The sequence below is a fragment of the Carcharhinus amblyrhynchos genome, chromosome 11 (genome assembly GCF_965287045.1).
Source record: "Carcharhinus amblyrhynchos chromosome 11, sCarAmb.v2.hapA, whole genome shotgun sequence".
NCBI classification, from domain to species: domain Eukaryota; kingdom Metazoa; phylum Chordata; class Chondrichthyes; order Carcharhiniformes; family Carcharhinidae; genus Carcharhinus; species Carcharhinus amblyrhynchos.
Genome location: NC_137334.1, coordinates 5044646 through 5064277, shown reverse-complemented (window position 1 = coordinate 5064277; position 19632 = coordinate 5044646). Strand labels below are relative to the sequence as shown.

Below are 19632 nucleotides of genomic sequence, written 5' to 3'. Positions count from 1 at the left end.
TGCTTCTGGAACCATCTCTCTCTAAGTCGACACGTGGGGATAAAATTTACATTCCCGTCTGCCACTGGAATGGGAACGGGTAAGGGATGGACCATGGACAGGTCCGTTGACCTCGGGCAGAATTTTCCGGTTTTGGGGCGAACCCATGATCTGACATCACCTATTATGTATATTATCTATTAGCATAATAACTTTTAACCCTTTACACTACAGATTCTACATGGTGCAAGGTGCCATTGACACATGTTGACGTCCCATGTCACCTCTGGGATGTACCACAACCATAGATCATAGAGATTTACAGCATGGAAACAGGCCCTTCGGCTCAACTTGTCCATGATGCCTCTTTTTTTTTAAAACCCCAAAACTAATCCTAATTGTCTGCATTTGGCCCATATCCCTCTATACCCATCTGCCTATGTAACTATCTAAATGCTTTTCAAAAGATAAAATTGTACCCGCCTCTGCTACTATCTCTGGCAGCTTGTTCCAGACACTCATCACCCTCCGTGTGAAAAAATTGCCCCTTTGGATACTTTTGTATCTCTTCCCTCTCACCTTAAACCTAGTCTAGTTTTAGACTGATCTACCTTTGGGAAAATATATTTACTCTACCTTTTCTGTGCCCCTCATTATTTTATACACCTCTATAAAGTCACCTCTCGGCCTGCTGTGATCCAGAGAAAAAAGTCCCAGTCTATCCAACCTCTCCTTATAACTCAATCCATTAAGTCCTGGTAGCTAGCATCCTAGTACAACTTTTCTGCACTCTTTCTAGTTTAATAATATCCTTTCTATAATAGGGTGACCAGAATTGCGCACAGTGTTCCAAGTGTGGCCTCACCAATGTCTTGTTCAACTTTAACAAGACGTCCCAACTCCTCTATTCAATGTTCTGACCGATGAACCCAAGCATGCCAAATGCCTTCTTCACCACTCTGTCCACCTGTGACTCCACTTTCAAGGAGCTATGAACATGTACCCCTAGATCTCTTTGTTCTGTAACTCTCCCCAACGCCCTACCATTAACTGAGTATATCCTGCCCTGGTTCAATCTACAAAAATGCATTACCTCGCATTTGTCCAAATTAACCTCCATCTGCCATTCATCAGCCCACTGACCCAATTGATCAAGATCCCATTGCAATTGAAGATAACTGTCTTCACTGTTCACTATGCCACCAATCTTGGTGTCATCTGCAAACTTACTAACCATGCCCCCTATATTCTCATCCAAATCATTAATATAAATGACAAATAACAGTGGCCCAGCACTGATCCCTGAGGCTCACCGCTGGTTCACAGGCCTCCAGTTTGAAAAAACAACTCTCTACAACCACCCTCTGGCTTCTGTCAAGAAGCCAATCTTGCATCCATTTACGTACCTCATCCTGTATCCTGTGAGATTTAACTTTATACCACAACCTACCATGCAGTACCTTGTCAAAGGTCTTGCCAAAGTCCATGTAGACAACATCAACTGCACTGCCCTCATCTATCTTCTTGGTTATCCCTTCAAAAAACTTAAATTTTCCACTCACAAAGCCATGCTGACTGTCCCCAATCAGTCCTTGCAAAGTAGTTCCACTTTCTCAAGTCCAGCTTGAGTGTGAATATACAGAGTATCTCACAAATCGATGCCCACTATCCTGAACACTTATGGTGGATGGAATTTTCCGACTGTTGGCTGCTTTCCAAATTTTCCCACCCAGCCCATGATGATACCTGCCTCAGGCAGAATTGGAAAATCCTGACAATGTGTTTATTATGCAGCAGTCCACTGTGCTACACACATTTGAGCCACCACGACAACCTTGAGGATGATTAGAGCTATCATTTGACAACATGGCTGGTGATAACAGAGATGAACATAGAACACTACAGCACAAATAGGCCCTTCGGCCCACAAGTTGCGCCGATCATATCCATACCTACCAGGCCATAGAACTATCTATAACTCCCAATCCCATTAAATCCCATGTACTCATCCAGAAGTCTTTTAAAAGACCCCAGCGAGTTTGCCTCTACCACCACCGACGGCAGCCGATTCCACTCACTCACCACTCTGAGTGAAAAACTTATGCCTAACATCTCCTCTGTACCAGCTCCCCAGCACCTTAAACCTGTGTCCTCTCGTAGCGTGCACAAAGGTGCACGGCAAATGTAGTGGGACAGGAAACAAAAGTGGGTCTTGAGGAGGTGTAAATGGGAGTAGCAGATCATCATCAACATCTGCTGTGATCATAGATATAGGGCAGAATATGTGGCGGGAGGGCAGAGGGTGGCTGTTTACTCCCACTGCCCGGGAGTAAAGTTTGCATGGAAGCATCTTGCTTCACATCAGCCCACCCCATTGCCATAATGTACTGTGGGTGGGTGAAACAAGGGCCAAGTGGGACTTCCTCCCTCGCTGGTGGGGATGTCCCACCCCCAACCAATCCAATTGACTGGCTGTTCATTAATCCCTATAGCATCAAAAGCATGTTTTTGGGCACTGCTGGGACTGCAATGAGAAACAAGAAGAGGAGCAATGAATGTCTGGAAGCAGCTAAGTCTGGGCTTTGGGCATAGAGGGCTTGGGCAGTTCAGAGATGGGGTGTGGGAGGTGATGGAAATGGGTTTTAATACACCTAACACTTCCTCCCTCATAATAATGACTTGATCAAAAAGGGTTTTTTTTAATCATTCGTCCATCATTGTCGATGAGGACCTCGACACTATTAGTCATTTTGAGTGGTTGTGGTGTGTCCGAAGATGACTGATCAGGCCAATTCGGGCATGGAATGTCCTGGCACATATTAGACAGACTTGTGTAAACACTGTAGTTGTTGGGTAGTGGCTCTGGGCTTGTGCAGCTTGCACTTAAGTTGTGCTTCAGCAGTGCACCTTGATCCATAAGCTTGTCAGTGTTTGTGGATGAGGCAGTGCCAGGTAGGGCGGTTTTGTGCCAGCATTTCCCAGCTGGTTGTATCTATGTTAGGTGACTTCAGGGAGGCCTTGAGTGTGTCTTTGTAACATTTCTTCTGCCCTCCATGTGAACGTCTTCCAGAAGAGAGTTCCCCAAAAAGGAGCTGCTTGGGTATGCGCTGGTCTGACACACGGATGACATGACCTGCCCACGGGGTCTGTGCTTTGATCAGCAGTATGTGGATTGATGGTAGACTTGCTCTAGAGAGAACTTCAGTGTCTGGTACTTTGTCTTGCCACCTGATGCGTAATATTCTGCGAAGACATGTCATGTGGTAATGATTGAGCTGCCTTGCATGCCTTCGATACACAGTCCACGTTTCACAGGCATACAGGAGGGTAGTGAGTACCACGGTGCTGTAGACTTTCAGTTTTGTTGCTGGGCTGATTCCTCGATGTTCCCATAGAGTGGAGCGCAGTCTACTGAAAGCAGAACTTGCCTTTGCTATTCTGCTGTTAACTTCTGTATCAATAGTCAATGCTCAGGAGAGGGTGCTGCCAAGATAAGTGAACTGGTCCACTGCCTGTACTTTCTGTCCTTTTGATTCTGATTATGGGTTCTGTGTATGGTGCATGAGGAGCAGGTTGGTACATGACTTCAGTCTTTTTAATGTTGATGGTGAGTCCAAAGTTGTCACAAGCCATGGAAAATTTGTCCATACTGACTTGCATCTCTGGCTCTGAGCCAGCATACAGTAAGAAGTCTCACAACACCAGGTTAAAGTCCAACAGGTTTATTTGGTAGTAAACGCCACCAGCTTTCGGGGTTTGCCCCTTCATCAGGTGAGTTCACATTTCAATACTGTCCTTCCTAGGCACAAGGCTGATCATGCCAGAAATCTAGGGCTGATAAGAGACAAAAAAATTGGGCAAACCCAGTTTTTCACCTCTCTTGCGATCTTACCAGTTCACCCTGCCCATCGACCAGCAGAACAAGCTAATAAGATCACCCCTGATGTCTTTCAGTTGAGATATTAAGCTAAGGTCCTGTCAGGTGGATGTAAAAGATCCCCTAGCACTATCTTAAAGAGTTCCCCATTTGCCTGGATGAGTACAGCTCCAGCAACACTCAAGAAGCTCAACTCCATCCTGGACAAACCTGATTCGCTCCCTCCAACACCAATGTACATAGACAGCAACGTGTACCATTTATAAGATGCATTGCAGAAGGCATCACCAAGACTTCTTCATTAGTACTTTCCAGACCTGCAACCTGTGCCAGCTAGAAGGACAAGGGCAGCTGATGCATGGGAACAAGTTCCCCTTCAAGCCTTATACCATACTGACTTGGAACTATAACGCTGTTCCTTCACTGTCGCTGGGTCAAAACCCTGGAACTGCCTCCATAAGAGCTCTATGATGTTCCTATAATACATGGACTGCAACGATTCAAGAAGGCAACTCACAACCAACTTCTCAAAGTCAATTAGGGACGGGCAATAAATGTTGACCTAGCCAATAATGCCCATATTCCATGAACAAATAAATAAATAAGAACTGGATATTTTTCCTGTTTTCCTGATCAATCTTTAATCCCTTAATCAACATCACAAACACGGATCAGCTGGCCATTATTACATTATATTTTTGATGTCTTACTATGTAAAACTTCTGTTGTTACAACAGTAAGTACACAATGTTTATATCAGAAGGATTTTTATCTTTGAATATACGTGTATTATAGGGAGTTGAAAACTTTCTGTGGACCAGCTCTCACTAAAGCAGAGTAGCATGTGGGTTCAATTCGCATATCCAATCCTGAGTGTACAAATCAAGACCAATTCTCCAGTATAGTAAAGGGGAAATGCCACATCGTACTTGGCTCAGTAATAATAGTTGTCACTTCCAATTGTCACCCCTGTTTCTATGCATTTCTGTGGGTATACTTCTGTGGGTATACTTCTGTATAATTTTCAACTGATGAAAATACGTGCATCTTATTTTCCCACTTGCAGATGATGTGGAAATCTACCAAAGCACTAGGCCACCAGGATTCAACGCAAACCGAAGAAGAAGCAGAGCTGTCTTGTACCACCTGTCAGGGCACTTACAGAAACAAGACAAGAGCAAGCTCAAGCTAAACAATGTATGTATAAGAATCCAGAGATTACTTCATATACTGATTCAGACACTTACCTATTCTATAAGTTAATTATTTTTAATTTTGGCCTTTGATGATTGGCATGTGATGTCAGGGAGTGACATCAATTCATGCCCTGTAGCAGTAAAACAAAAATAACAAGCACTGGCATACCCTGCTAGATTAAAAAAACACATTTCTCATTCTTCATTTGGTTTCAGCTGTTTATACGGCTGACACAAGCTCATATTAAATATGAGATATCTCTTTCTGGTGCTGAAGGTGAAAGATTTTAATGCTAGAACATGTTTTCCAATTGTTGCCCTTGGCAGCATCAAGCATTGCCACATAAGAAACAACATTGGTCAAACATCAAATCTTTGCTTTGCTCTTTTAACATCATTAAACCCCAGCTTCAGAAACTTGCCTCATGCTGCACTCATGTGTAATCCCATTTCATTTACCAACCATCCTTGTATCCTTCCTGAGTTACATGGCTGATTTATCAGAACAAAAATCAATTGTGTTGAAAAATCAGTTGTATCCCAAGGTGTTTCACGTAAGTGCACTCACAGAACAAAAGAGCTAAAGAAGGAGATACTGAGGGCGGGGGAGGGGGGTGGTTGACCAGAAGATTGGCCAAAGAGCTGTATTTTAAGGACAAGGGAAATGGAGAGATGGAGGGGTCAGACGCATTTTAATGCTTACAGTGCATGCTCAATGGGATCTAGGTTCAGACGGCCCTAACTCAGTTAACTCAGTGCCCTAATTGCCCACCGTATTCAGCAAGGAGCCTGACACTTAACAGAAAGAAATGTTCCTTCGTTCAGTCTGCATTTCTTTCTATCAGCACACGTGAAATGTGCTAATCTACAGAGACCCTCTTCCACAGGTCACATAAAACAGCAGTGTCTTTGACTAAACATGCTAGAACAGCCTCAGGAGAGAAAGAACGCTAATTGCTTGACACCTGTAATCAAAAGAAGTTTGGACAGGTAGGAACATTATCAAAAGAGGGTAAAGAGTCTAGTTTGAGATCCTCTTGATTTAACATTATGTTTTAAGAGTATATTATAGCCTAGGAGGGGTGGTATTACATTAATAAAGATAATCCTTATTTTGGATTGGCTTTATTTATGTAAATTTTTTCAGTGTCAATTGATGATTTGAAAAACAGTCAACACATCACCAATCCTTGGGTTAAAGTTACTTTAGTGTTAATTTTTCACTTACAAAAAAAGGATGCATTCAATAAATTGTTGTGGAATTAATTAAAATTTCTAGTCATGTTCCCATTCAAACATCTTATAAAGACAAGGTGATTGGCACAGATTTGCTGGCCTTTAGTCGCTTATCATTAGCAACAGAGAGTAAACAGTGGTGTATATATGAGGAGTTAGTTGTTCTTATTCATGGGGAACAACTGAATATTTGGAGCTGGAATTAGCTGCAATCAGCAACTCCATCAATAAAACGCATACAGTCTGAGAATGTAGCATACAACTCAAATTTCATGTCAGCTCTGCAACAGCTTATTTGAATATTATCTTTCAGAGATAGAGGAGATTCCTGTTGACTCAGGATACATTAGTTTATTTTAAAGTCAAGCGCTGTGACTCAGTTGTGGAGGTAGACATCAGAGTAATTAATTAAAATATATTTTAGAAGCTGTACCAACTTTTTATTTCATTTTGCACTGAATGATGATTCCTAGTGGAGAGCACTGGGACTGGTTGAAAACAAAACAGCTGAATCCATATAAGGTCAGATTTAAATCATTAGCTTTTATAGCATCCAAATGAGTTGTCAGTGTTCCTTTCCACTGATGCGGAAACAATTCTGCTAGGTTCATAGCTCATAAAAACATATGTAAAGGTGTATGTTATTCTTGCAGGGAATGGTCATTGTCCAATTAATCAAGTGTGATCCTGGTCTTTAAACGTTAGCAAGCCATCTGATTGCGGAAGAAATTGCAGGTAAACCCCACTCTGCCCTTATTCAGCATCCATACACATAATGGCCTGGATTCTCCAACCTCATCCAGTCCCTCTCTTGTGAATGCAGGTTTGGCTGAGCTCCAAATTTTCAGTTCTTGTACCTGCCTCCCCTGTGCCCCCCACCCCCCACCCTCCACTCCCTTCCCGACCCTGACAAAGGGTGATCCAGACTCAAAATATTAGATCTGTTCTCTCTTAACAGATGCTATCAGATCTGCAGAGATTTTCCAGCATTTTTTGTTTCTGTTTCAGATTCCAGCGTCCTCAGTATTTTGCTTTTGTCCTGGCTGAGATTGTTTAGGAACAGGATCACACCTAGGATATGCCTGATCTGTGTAGCTCATTAGTGGATGTTTTCTAGTGTTTCCTTCTTATTCAGTTGGCAATGCCCACAATCTTCCAAGCATTGTATTTTTTCTAATAGTTCAGGGGCTGTGGGCAAAAGAGTCAACCATGTTGCTGTGGGATTGGATTACGTGTAGGCCAGTCCAGGTAAGGGTAGCAGATTTCCTTCCCTAAAGGGCATTAGTGAATTAGATGGGATTTTACAACAATCAACAATGGTTTCATGGTCATCATTAGATTTTTAATTGCAGACTTTTATTGAATTCAAATTCCACCATCTGCTGTGGTGGAAGTTGAACCTGGTCCCCAGAGCATTACGTTAGTCTCTGGATTACTAATTCAATGACAATACACCACACCACCATCTCCTCTAATGATATATCCACTGTTATATATTGACTAATGATATGGTATAATGGTGGATGAGCAAGTGCTTTGGTTCTTAAACTTTTTAAGTTGAATAACACCTTTCAATGGACATTCATTTTAAATTGTAATGTCTAATACTCATAACATGAAAATGCCACATTCAAAAGTGTTTTAATAATGATTTTAAGAAAACAGGTATTTATTTACAGATACCAATGAGATAAATGCTTCTGCCTGCAAAGTTTATCTACTCATAATGTGGAGCATGATTTTACCACCTCACTGCACCCGGCGGACTGTGCGCCGAGCCAGAAAACTAGCTGGTGACACGAAGGACGGAATTTTATGACCTCATCGCACGCATTTTGCAGTGGTAAAAAGTCATGAAATCGGGTGCAACTAGCAGGAATGGCATCCGTTTTTGCGCCCATTTTATCACAAAAAATCATCAGTGCGATCGGGACCCTGCCCAAAATGTGCGAAACATCAATTTGCATTTTTTTGCATTTATCACAATGCAGTTAGCGGGTTTCAGTCCAAACTATCCCAGCTCACCTGCCTTAACAATCTTGCTTGATCAGGAAAGCATCTCCCGTCTAAAAGTCGGTTTCAGGCACTGGAGCAGTGAGGGTGGGTGAGGAGGTAAATTTCTGTTTTCAAGATGTTCTGTGTTGCTCAGGGAGAGTCGTTTTGTGGTGGCCAAGTTGCATTTCGGTTGGGGAATCTGCGAGCGTATAGGGAAGTGGGGGGCTGTTGTTGCTCACGGGGGTTCAACTTCAGACTCTCAGCATGGACCCGGGTCTGAGCGCTGACCATGGGTCTTAGTGCTGATTTTGGATCCTAGTGCTGGCAGCAGCAGGCACTGTTACTGGTGGGAGATGGACTGGAAACTCTTTGAAATGGCACTGCTGCGGCCTCAAGACTTGTCAAGCAGCACTGTCTGGAGCCATTACTGCATGGGTTCTGGGGATGTGTTTGTGAGTGGGGTGGGGATAGGATTTTTACGAATCTTTCCCTTGTTAGGACAGATCAGCTGCAGGCAGTTTGGGTGAGTCATGCACCCATTAGAGCATTCCAGAGTTTAATGAAGTTTGCCTTGTTACCATGGAGGGGAAGCCAAGTCAGCGCAGGTGTGCTCATGGGGTGAGGGGGGGGAGGGGCGAGCTGGCTTTGTGCCACTGTGATGATCGGGGGCTGGGGGGAGAGAGAGAGTCAAGTCAGTCAGCCATCAGGGCCAGGGGGGTGATGAAGGGGCCATGTGCAAGGAGGTCTTGGGGGGAGTTGGGATAAGAGGGGGTCAGTAATATTGAGGGGGGGGTTGTCTGATGTGGGGAAGCAGAGACTGTATCTGGCCTGGGGGTGTTCTATCAGAAGAGTTGCTTTTTTTTGCGCGTGCACAGTTTGTGGCTCTGATCTGAACTGGTGAATTAAGCCCCACCCATTGCCTTTAGTGGTTAGAAATGGTCTAACCCATATTTTCAAAAACTGAGTGCATAAGATTGGGTGTGAAAACTTGCCCAGAAAATGAATTAGGAACTCTCCTGCTTTCACGCTAGCTGGACACTTAGAGAAAAATCTTGTAAAATTCCGCCCTAAGAATCCAACAAACAGTTTGCTATGTTCCCAGCCCCTTTCCAACGGCACAAAGCGCTTCATGTCCAGAAAGGGTGCAAAGCTTATTACCATAAATTGACTGGATTTAAATATCATTAGCATGTTTGAAATGCATGCTGTCTCCCAGCACCCCCCCACTAGCTCCCCCCCCCCCCCCCCCATCTCTCCGGCGAGATGTCACACTGGCACAAATCACTACTGGCCTACGTAAATACAGAACTGGCAAGCTGGTCACACTGGGAGCAGACAACAACCCCCAGGTGATCTGGGGCATGGTCAGACAATGTCTGTTGGGCAGTGCCCACATAGCGGTGAACACTGGACAACCTAGCAGTGCCCATCAGACATCCCGGCAGCAGACCACAGGCATCCCAGCAATGGACATCAGGCAGTGCCGCTTGTGTGTCGGGGCAGTGCCGGGGTGCGGTTTGGGTGCAGGCAATGATGAGGGGACAATGCTGGGGGCCGTGCCATAGGGCTGTGCAGCATGAATGTGCAAGGTTGGATCGCGAAGGGGGTCATGATGGGGGGGAGGGCATGTCAGAGGTCATGATGCGGGGGGTGTATGTCAGGGATTAGCCAGGGGACCCGTCAGCAGAGTCCTGATGCCAGTTACCCATGTTAGGATGAGGAGAGAACATGCTGCCGATGAAGCGTAGGGGATGTGGATTGTGATCTCCATGGAAGTTAGGAGGGGATTTCCCAGTGCACCATGAGATCAGGGCACCTTGCAAAATGGCAGGCAAGTGCTCTGAAGCTGGTTTCACCGATGTGTTTAAGCAACCCCCCCCCCCCCCCCCCACCCCGTATCGGTGCCAAGCTCCCAACTCTGCAAAAAGTGACTGAGTGTCTGAAAATTGTGATGCAGTGTGCGTCTGAGAGACTGGCATGGTGTACATCATTTTGCTCATTGTTATGATACTGAAATTGTTTGGGAAAATTCCACTATTTATGTTTAACAATGACTCTCATAAATCATTCTGCAAAAAGCCCACGTTCCTTGTTTCACACGGAGAAGTGGATAAAATTGCAGAACCGTGGACCCACAGACATTTGTGAAAATCCCATGTATTTAAAATAGAGTTTGATTTACTAAGTCTGGTGAACAAATAGGCATGCAGAGCACAGAGACAGCCTGAAGGACAGTCTGAGACTAGTTTTCCAGCTTTGTGCATCGGTTTTATCCTTGAGTGACAACACTGATGAAAGAGACTGTAGGCTTGCTTAACATTTACCACATCATTTCACACAGGGCTTTTAATCAAAATGCTTAGTGTATTCTGCCCTGAACAAGACACGTAGGTTGTGCCTGCACTTTCACATTAATGCATGGACCCTCCAGAAAACATCTATGTTCCTCAGTTTGAGACTCTCTGAGTTAGTGAGCTGAAAAGTAGAAGACACCAGCCTTTGAGTAGTTGATTGCAGAATTGCATCTTCCCTGTCCAGAACTGCACTATCCTGAATTTAAGGATATAAGTCATGAGGTACAACACCTACCTCTGAAATAATTATTACACTCAAAATCATAGAATAAACCTGACTAGGGTAGATTAATAAATCTCTCACAAATTGCATTATCACTCATGGCACTGAGCACACTTTTGCTCCGTTTCAGTGAAGTTACCAACTTTGCATAAATAAGTTCTGGTAAGAAGAACTAACTGCGCTGATAAGAACGTTGCTTGTACTGTTACTGGTACAACATTTGGAATACTATTAAATAAATTGTCTTTTGAATATATAACATTCTACATGTCAACAAGGCAAAATTGTTCTTTGAAGACTTCAGTTATTGTCATTCCTCAGCATTCCAATCTAGTCTTATAGAGTTTATCCTGAATGTGAATGATTCATTCGAAGATGAAATGAGATAGAATAAGCTGCATTCCTTGCAACTTCTTGTGATTTAAGTGACCGCAGATTATCCTTCATGATGTCATTTGATATCAACAACAAACACCAGGCAACTAGTCAGGAGAGGCATTGTCAAGGTGCCACGCTCTGGGATAGCTCAGGGTTTAAATTTGAATGCTATGCTCCCAAAAAGAGGATACACATAGGAATAGCAGTAACTCATTCATTGTCCCGGATCTGTTCCATCATTCAGGTCAGCAGCTAAACTCCAATTATCCATGATGCAAAAAATGAGAACTTCACAAATTACTTTGGTTTCCAATAATGTCAAGCAGCCCAGATGTTTATAATGTTATTGGATATCCACATTTTACGCTAACAGCATGATTTTCCTTCTCGTTTCTCTTTAATGATGAATGCCTTCAAAATAAGGGAAAAGAGAACACAAGATCTAACAAGGGATCCCAACAAGAACAATCTCTTAATTCCAAGTTTGTGAGCAAATATGTTTGATGGATGTTATTATACAAATCTGGCCCATCATCATAATCCTGTGAAAAACAAACTAATCTCTTCTCGTGGTTTAGTGTAGAAAAGGTTCCCACATCAATTGTTTTTGCCTTTCACTCACCAGCTCACTTCCCTGTCTTTTTAGAGGTTTTTTTTAAATCTGCTCCAACATGGTGTTGCGGAAGGGATTAAGGTTTTCCTTAAATTGAAACAAGTGTCAGCACACCTTGAAAGAAATGTCAAGGGATTAGTATGTATGAGTCCAGCTGTCACTGCTGACCTCTTTGAAAGCACTTGAAAAATGTCAACAACCTTCATAGATGGTAATCTTTATTATTAAATTTATTACTTATGCAATTTTTTACTGCTTGTTTCATCTTTAAAGTACAATATTCTTATAAAAAGGTTTGCATATAGGTTGGTTGCAGAATTCAGCAGAAACAACATATATTGATAAAAATGAATTTGATGAAATACATTATTGGATTTATTGTGCACACATACAGACTTTGTATCATAGAATCCCTACAGAGCAGAAGGAGGCCATTCGCTCCATTGAAGCTGCACTGACTGTTCGAAAGTGCATCTTACCCAACACATTGGAAGTATTGACCAATACATGTGTGCATAACAATTTATTTGTTGGATCAGTTTTGATTCTCAGGACGTAGAACCTTTTATATTTGTTTCTTAAATATTCAACAGTGGCAAGATTGCATTTAATGCGCATCAGTAAGTGCCCTTGAACTGTTGTTGCAATTGTGTTGATGGGGCCCCCACAAAGTGCTAATTAGCAAATTTGCAGATTTGGACCCTGAGACAATGATCCCAGTCAGAACAGTGTGTGCCTTGTAGGGAAATTTAGAGATGATAGTTTCCTATGATATGTTCTTATCTTTCTTGGTGATAGAGCTTGAGGGCTATTAGGTGCTGTTGAAAATTGTTACCAGTCCATCAATTGGATCATGTGGCTTTAAGAAACCGACTAAAAATATGTTGTTTATTTTAAATATTTGACATGTCTTCTAGAGTTCACTGCCTGAAGGCAGATGTTTGATGATTATTTGATGAATCACGGTTAATTGCCATGTCAGGTAAGGAGAGAAGGCAGGCCCTAAGATTGGGATAAACACTGTGCTGTCGAAGTAATCTGATCCATGTGTTAGCCATCCAACCATCTGAATTAAAGCCCCCTTTGACTTGTGTTGAAAGGCATGAATTCACTATGAATCATATTAATGCTGAATCGACCTGCAGATTTCAAAATATGTATGTTGCAAAAATGCCATATTTGTGGACAGAAGTTGTGTGCGATTTCACCAGGAAGATACGCTTCTGTGGTTGAATTATAAATTTATACAGAAAAATTATCTGCTTTGGTGCAGATAACAAGGAAATATTCCCTATCAGTATTTCGCATTGTAAGTCAAATGAAAGAAAATGCACCCTCAATGCAGAATTTCTTGTGCGAATATGTGAAATATTTTTCCACTTTCTAACAAATCAACCAATTATTCTTCAGTCTCAACAGGTCTGATAGCATCTGTAAAGAGAGAATAGAGTCAATGTTTCAAGTCTAGATGAACCCTTATTCCCTCCTTCCAATCTTCTCCCTCACTGATCTCAAGCAAAGTGGCAACAGACCCCTCCTCACTGATCTTAAGCAGAGTGGCAGTGGGCCCTCTTCCCCCTCACTGATCTCAGGCAGAGTGGCAGCAGACCCCCTCTCCCCCTTTACTGATCTCAGGCAGAGTGGCAGTGGACCCCCGCCTCCACCGATCTCAAGCAGAGAGCCATTGGACGCTCAGCATTTACCTCCTCACTAACTGGAGCGCCTGAATCGGACTGTTGTGGAGCATGTCAGTTTTGCACCAATTCTGGATGAGTGAACGTGGTGGTAAAGGGGGAAGTACTGGTAAGATTGGGCGTGCAGCCCATTACATCAATTAAAATGCGTGCAAATGCATTTAAATGGCTGTCATGTCCGTTTCGGACCTGGTCCCGATCATGGCCATTTTGGGCCTTGGTAAAGGGAGAACCAGCGCAGAGGCGGGCGCAGATTGCACTGCTTGCCTCACGCCCAACATTACCAAGTTTTCGTGCCTGAAAACAGGTGCAACTTGATGGTAGTATTGGGCCTGTTGGCTTTATTTTCACAGGTGCTGTCAGACCTGCTGACATTTTCCAGCATTTTCTGTTTTTGTTTCAGATTCCAGCATCTGCAGTAATTTGCTTTTAATTTTTATTCAGTAATTATGCCATCAAAAGTATTTGGCTATCAACCAAAAAGTGATAGTTATGTTGATCAATAGAAAAGAAACACATTTTTTGCAAATCCTAGTGTTAACTGTCATTAACTGCGCAGCTTAAATGGCTGCAATTATTGTGATATGCAAATTGCAACATTCTTAGAAACTTCAGCACATGCATTTTCCACTAGGTGTCTTTTTAATGTCCGTGTTAACCAATTATTTAAAGAGGCCATTGGAAGCACTAAAATATCACCAATCAAACAAAACCAAGATTGTGGACAAAATTTTACGGCCTGACATTGGCAGGCATCGTCATGGGCAGGACAGGAAAATCTCAAAAGCTGTTAAAAGTCCCACCTGTGACAATGCCTGCAGTGTTGGGGTCAGAAAATCCCACCCTACATGTGACCATGATATGATTGCTATCGAAGAAACATGGTTAAGGAAGGGGCAGGACTGGCAGTGCAATATTCTAGGGTATAAAATATTCAGGTGAGATGGGGGTGGGAGGGCAGGGGAGATGTAAAAGAGGAGATTGTGTTGCAATATTGATCAGGAGTCAATTACTGCAGTTAGAAGGGATAACATTTTAGCAGCCTCCTCAATTGAGACCGTGTGCCTGGAGAGTGGGTAATCACATTGCTGGGAATAACCTATGGGCCCCCAAACAGTCAGGAGCAGATATGTAGATAAATCTCAGAGAAGTGTCTAAATAACAGGGTAATAATAGTAGGGGATTTCAACTTACCCATTATTAATTAGGATAAGCGAAGTGTGAAAGCCATAGAATGGATGGAATTTTTAAACTGCATCCAGGAAAGCTTTTTGAGCCAGCGCATAGAAAGTCCTACAAGAGACAGGGTAGTACTTCACCTAATTTTAGGGAATGAAGGCAGATGGTTGGTAGAGTTTTCATAGGGGAGCATTTCAGTGATGGTGACCAGGGACCCAATTCTCCCATCATGACCCGCAACTTTTCTGGAGGGTCTGGTGGGGAGAATTGCATCGTCTGCCTTTTTCCAGGATTTGCATATGCGCCAGGAATGCATGCACAAATCCCAGAGCCAGAGAACAGTTGGAGTTCAGACCATGCTGGAAACCGGCAGGAAGATAGATAAGTCATTTGAATCTTTTTTAATATGTTTTGCATGTGATTATTGCTAACTTACCGAGCCCGATTGAATCTCCCACCCTGCCAGGAGTACTTCCTTCAGGCGGGGTTTAGAGTAGGTCCCTAAGTTCGGGAGCTCCCTACAGTGGGAGACCCCGCCAGAATGAAGAGGGGGCAACACGGGTCCCCCAGGGGGTTAGGCGGTGGGGATGGTGCCTCCGGGCATGGGCACACTGACAGTGCCAGCCTGATGTCCTGGCACTGCCCAAAGGATAAAGTGCCTGTGCCCAGAGGGCACCTTGGCACTGCCCACCTGGCAATGCCCACGATTGTGGGTGTGGTCTAGGGGCAGTTGGTGGGGCAGGGGGGTGTCCCACTGCCACTCTGCATGGCGATTGGTCTGGGCTGGAGGGAGGCCAACGATCAGGGTGGAGTGGGGAAGTGGCGATCTGCCGGTTGGGGGCTTGCCCCTCAGGTCAGCAACTGGCGGGGTGGGGTGGGGTGGGGGGGGTGGCAACTGCCGGGGTGAGGGGATTGCTACTGCTAGGGGGAATGGGCTGGAACATTGGGGCACTTCAGGGTGGAGGGTTAGGGTTGGCCTGGGAATAGTTGTGGGAGCTGCTATCGGGCAGTGGGGGCGCTGGAGGGGCAGCGTCGCAAGTGTCCTGGGTTGGCCAGCAAACGGGGAGACTGACAGATCGGGTTCACTGCGCATGTGCAAGTTCAAACTCCAGTGTGAATAGGCCCTGTCCCCTGGGTTTTTAATGATATTCACGATTATGACCTCTGCATTGCACAGAGTGTGGGAATTCGAGTGTGAAGCTGCACTGAAAAAGCAGTCATGATCTAGAACAGTTTTCCCACCAATTAAGCACTTTTGGGAGAATCGCCCCTTCCCCCCATAACTTGGTAATATTTAATGTACTTATGGAAAAGGAAAAAATGGATTGGAAATAGGGGATGTGATCTTATCACCTTGCCATCTCTATCGTTTAGCTTGAAGATAGCATGCAAGGCAAAAAAATTCAATTCACGCCCAGCTTGTAACAGTTTGCTATCTTCCCAGACTCTTGAATGGCACCAATCACTTTGTGCCCAGAAAGGGCGCAAAACCTGTTAGCATGAGTTTAACTGGATTTCAGTATCATCAGTGAGCTTGACACAGCTGCTGACAGTCAAAAAATTTGGCAAAATATTTCAAAATATATATTCCCCCCATCCATATTTTGAAATATTTTGCCAAATTTTTTGACTGTCAGGTTTTTAGTTCCTGCAATTATAATTTTGACATTATCTCCCAAAGGGAATTCCTCTAATTTTCTGTAATGTTCAGATGAAAACAAGATGAAAGAAAGGATCCAAGGCTGCTCCAGAGGCAGATTAGCTGCACCCAACGTTGCCCGTACAAATCACATTCGTAAGTAGGGGCACTTCTGCCATGGAATGTGAGAGAAGAGTTGCCAATACAAACTTCTTTTCACTATGGTTGATTTCCCAGATTTAGTAACCTCCTTGAATCTTATTTCCAACCAAGTTCCACCACAGGGACAGTTCTTCCAAGTTCGCCAAATGATGCTGAACATTTTGAGCACCTGGCTCATGGCTACAAGAACACCAACAATCCAGTTACAGATCACAAATGTATTATACAGGTCACTAATTGCTCAATAGGACACTGTAGTTTAATTGCCTTTCCCATAGATAATTAGGCAGCACAAAGAAGATGCTACATTATTTTCAGTTTGCAAGATTCTCCCAAGTCCATCCTCCTCCCCTGTCTGCTGTTTTTCTTTTTTGTGCCCGGGCACACTGCTTCAGACTTTTTTCCTAACTGCGCATGCACGATTCAGAGCTCCGATCATTCTGGAAGTGCTAAGCCCCGCCCACAGCGCGAATTGGACCAGAGCCAGCAAGAAGCGTACGGGCGTGCTGCAAAGAGGATTCCGGCCTCGGATCCGTAATAGGCCCGGATCCGGCCCTTAGACTCCGATTGGTAAAATCGGGCCCTAGATGGTGATTTAACTTGAGGTTCCTCTTTATCTGTCCTGCTCATCATCAATTCTAGTAAATTTGTCAGGCATGATTTCCCCTTCATGAAGCCTTGTTGACTGTACTTGATTATATTTATTTCTAAATGCTCTGCTATTACATCCTTTACAATGACTCTAACACTATCCCATGTTGGTATGTCATCTCGCTGCAATTAAACAGATCATCTCACCGGCATTCTAACCAACAGCCCAAGAAAGAATGTTCTCTCCCTGCAGACTCCTATCTTTCACTATCTGAGCAGCTTTCTCTTTCTAAATGCCAGGTTGCCTTATCAGCAGCTGTCTTTCTTAACTCCCGCTTTACAGACAGACAAAAATCACCTGGATTTTCAACAAGATGGTGGAAGGACCTTTACAATTAATCAGACAAACTCATAATTCATTTATCACTTATGGGAAAATAACTTCTATTCAGCTTAACTATCACCCATTGCCTTGGTGCTTTTTTTAAAATTGTGAGAATAGACATCGCTTTTAAAGGCCTGACATCAAAGTAATTCTTTTCACAAATTATTTATATAGAAAATGGTTAAAAGACTCCAGAACATGACAGGCAATTAATGTAGCCTTGACAACATCACCCACATCTCATTAATGAATAATAGAAATAATTATTCTGTGATCTAGCTCAGATCTTAAATCAAGTTGGCTGGTGTCAGAAATCTGTCCTGAACTCTTGTAACTAAAGAGTGATGTTCCTTTGCTTTTGAATGCAATTCTAATTTAAAAATAATTTCAGTTTTAATGCTTCGTATTTAGAGAGGTGTAGCTCCAATTGCCCCTTCCCCATCTTCTGTTTCCATCTGGATAACTTGGGCTAGCAATAGGTGACTGACTGGTGATGCGAGCATGTCATAACTGACTGATAGGTAATGCAAATATAATGGGGCCTCTGGTAGCCTGGGATGGAGGAGCGGGGGAAGGATATGAACAGTCCCTAGCAATAGCAATTGATTAGAGAGATGCAATCATAGGGATATGGGAAGAAGAAGAGACCATGTAGCCCCTCAAACCTGTTTTGCCTTTGAGTGAGATCATGGCTGATCTGTGATATATATAGCTGTTTTTGACCAATTTGATAGAATGGATATAGCACAGAAGGAAGCCACTGAGCCCATTATGCCCATCATATTCCTTAGTATCTTTGGGAAACAAAAATCCTATCAATCTTAGTTTTAAAATTAACAATTGACTTAGGATCAATTGTTTTTTAACGAAGGTGAGTTGCAAACAGCTACCACCTCGATGAATTGAGACAGTAATGAATTACAAAATTGATAGTGATCATAGTAGATTGCTTCATGATGGTCTGTCTGAGAGGTGTGAGTTAACAAAGACTGAAAAAGCTGTCTGGTTTTTAGTCTGGTTAAGTTATTTTACTCACTAAAATAGAAATGGTATGTGCATTATTTTTACGATTTCTAGTGCCCAAAAATTAAGGGTGGGATTCTCCCAAAGTTCTAAGTGTCGAATTTGTATAAAAACTGGAGTAAATCCCGCTGTTTTTTTGGGCAGGATTTTCAAAATGAATCTCCCACACTCTGTACACTGCAGAATGTACTAGTGTGAATCTCAGTCAAATTCAGCTGGCAAGGCCGGCAGCATAGCACTGAGCGGGCCACTGCGCATGTGCTGATCTGTCACAGCGGAGATTGCTGCATGCACAGTAGCCCTGCACTGCCAGCCTCCTGATCGCTGGCCAGCAAATCAACCTACCATCGCTGCCCTACCAATCCCTCCATGCTCTGATCGGTGGCCTTCCAGACTTCTCAGGACCGGCCCCAACACCACCCCCCAACCCTCCTTGATCACCTCCACCCCCCAGAGTCCCTGACACTGACATCCCCAGAGGCTGAACAATCCCCCCCCCACCCCCAATAGCCAGCCCCAATCAGCCCTTCCTTCCCTTCTTTCTCAGGACCAGCCCCAACACCACTATCACCCCCCCCCCCCCCCCCACCCCCCCCAACCTCCCCGACCCTCCTTGATCACCTCTACCCCCCACAGTCCCTGACACCGACACTCCCAGAGGTTGAACATCCTCCCACCCCCAATAGCCATCCTCAATCAACCCTTCCTTCCCCTCTGTGGCCAATCCCAAATGCAGTGTGGCAGTGGGATCCACCCCCACTAATTTCCCTCTAGAAGCCCCACTCTTATCAGGCCCCATCCCCTCTGACCCCACCCCTTGGCACTGCCCAATGCTTGGTGGGCAGTGAGTGCCAAAGTGCCCCTGTGTATTGCCTCTTTTCCCCTTGGGCAATGCTGGGGGTCAGACTGGCAATGCCCAGGGATACCCCCTTACCCACAACCTCTTAGGGGGGCTTCCATGGCCCCCCTTCACTCCAGCAGGGTCAGGCCACTCGAGTGAAACACTCCTGGTGGGTGGTGGGAAGCAGGGGGCGGGGGATGTGTAGAGGCTAGTGGGCCCAGTCCCGGTTCTGCTAATCACATTAAAATTAGAATTTAAATATTTAAA

General features: G+C 44.0%; 1 protein-coding gene across 1 annotated transcript in view; it reads left to right on the top strand.

Annotated features, from left to right (window-relative positions):
• Window positions 1-19632, top strand: part of kcnh3 (potassium voltage-gated channel, subfamily H (eag-related), member 3) — a 547160-nt gene that overhangs the window by 319940 nt on the left and 207588 nt on the right. The window contains exon 4 of the mRNA XM_080198480.1: window positions 4923-5053. Within this exon, the coding sequence (XP_080054606.1) occupies window positions 4923-5053 (131 nt within the window). The remainder of the gene's footprint in view (window positions 1-4922; window positions 5054-19632) is intronic.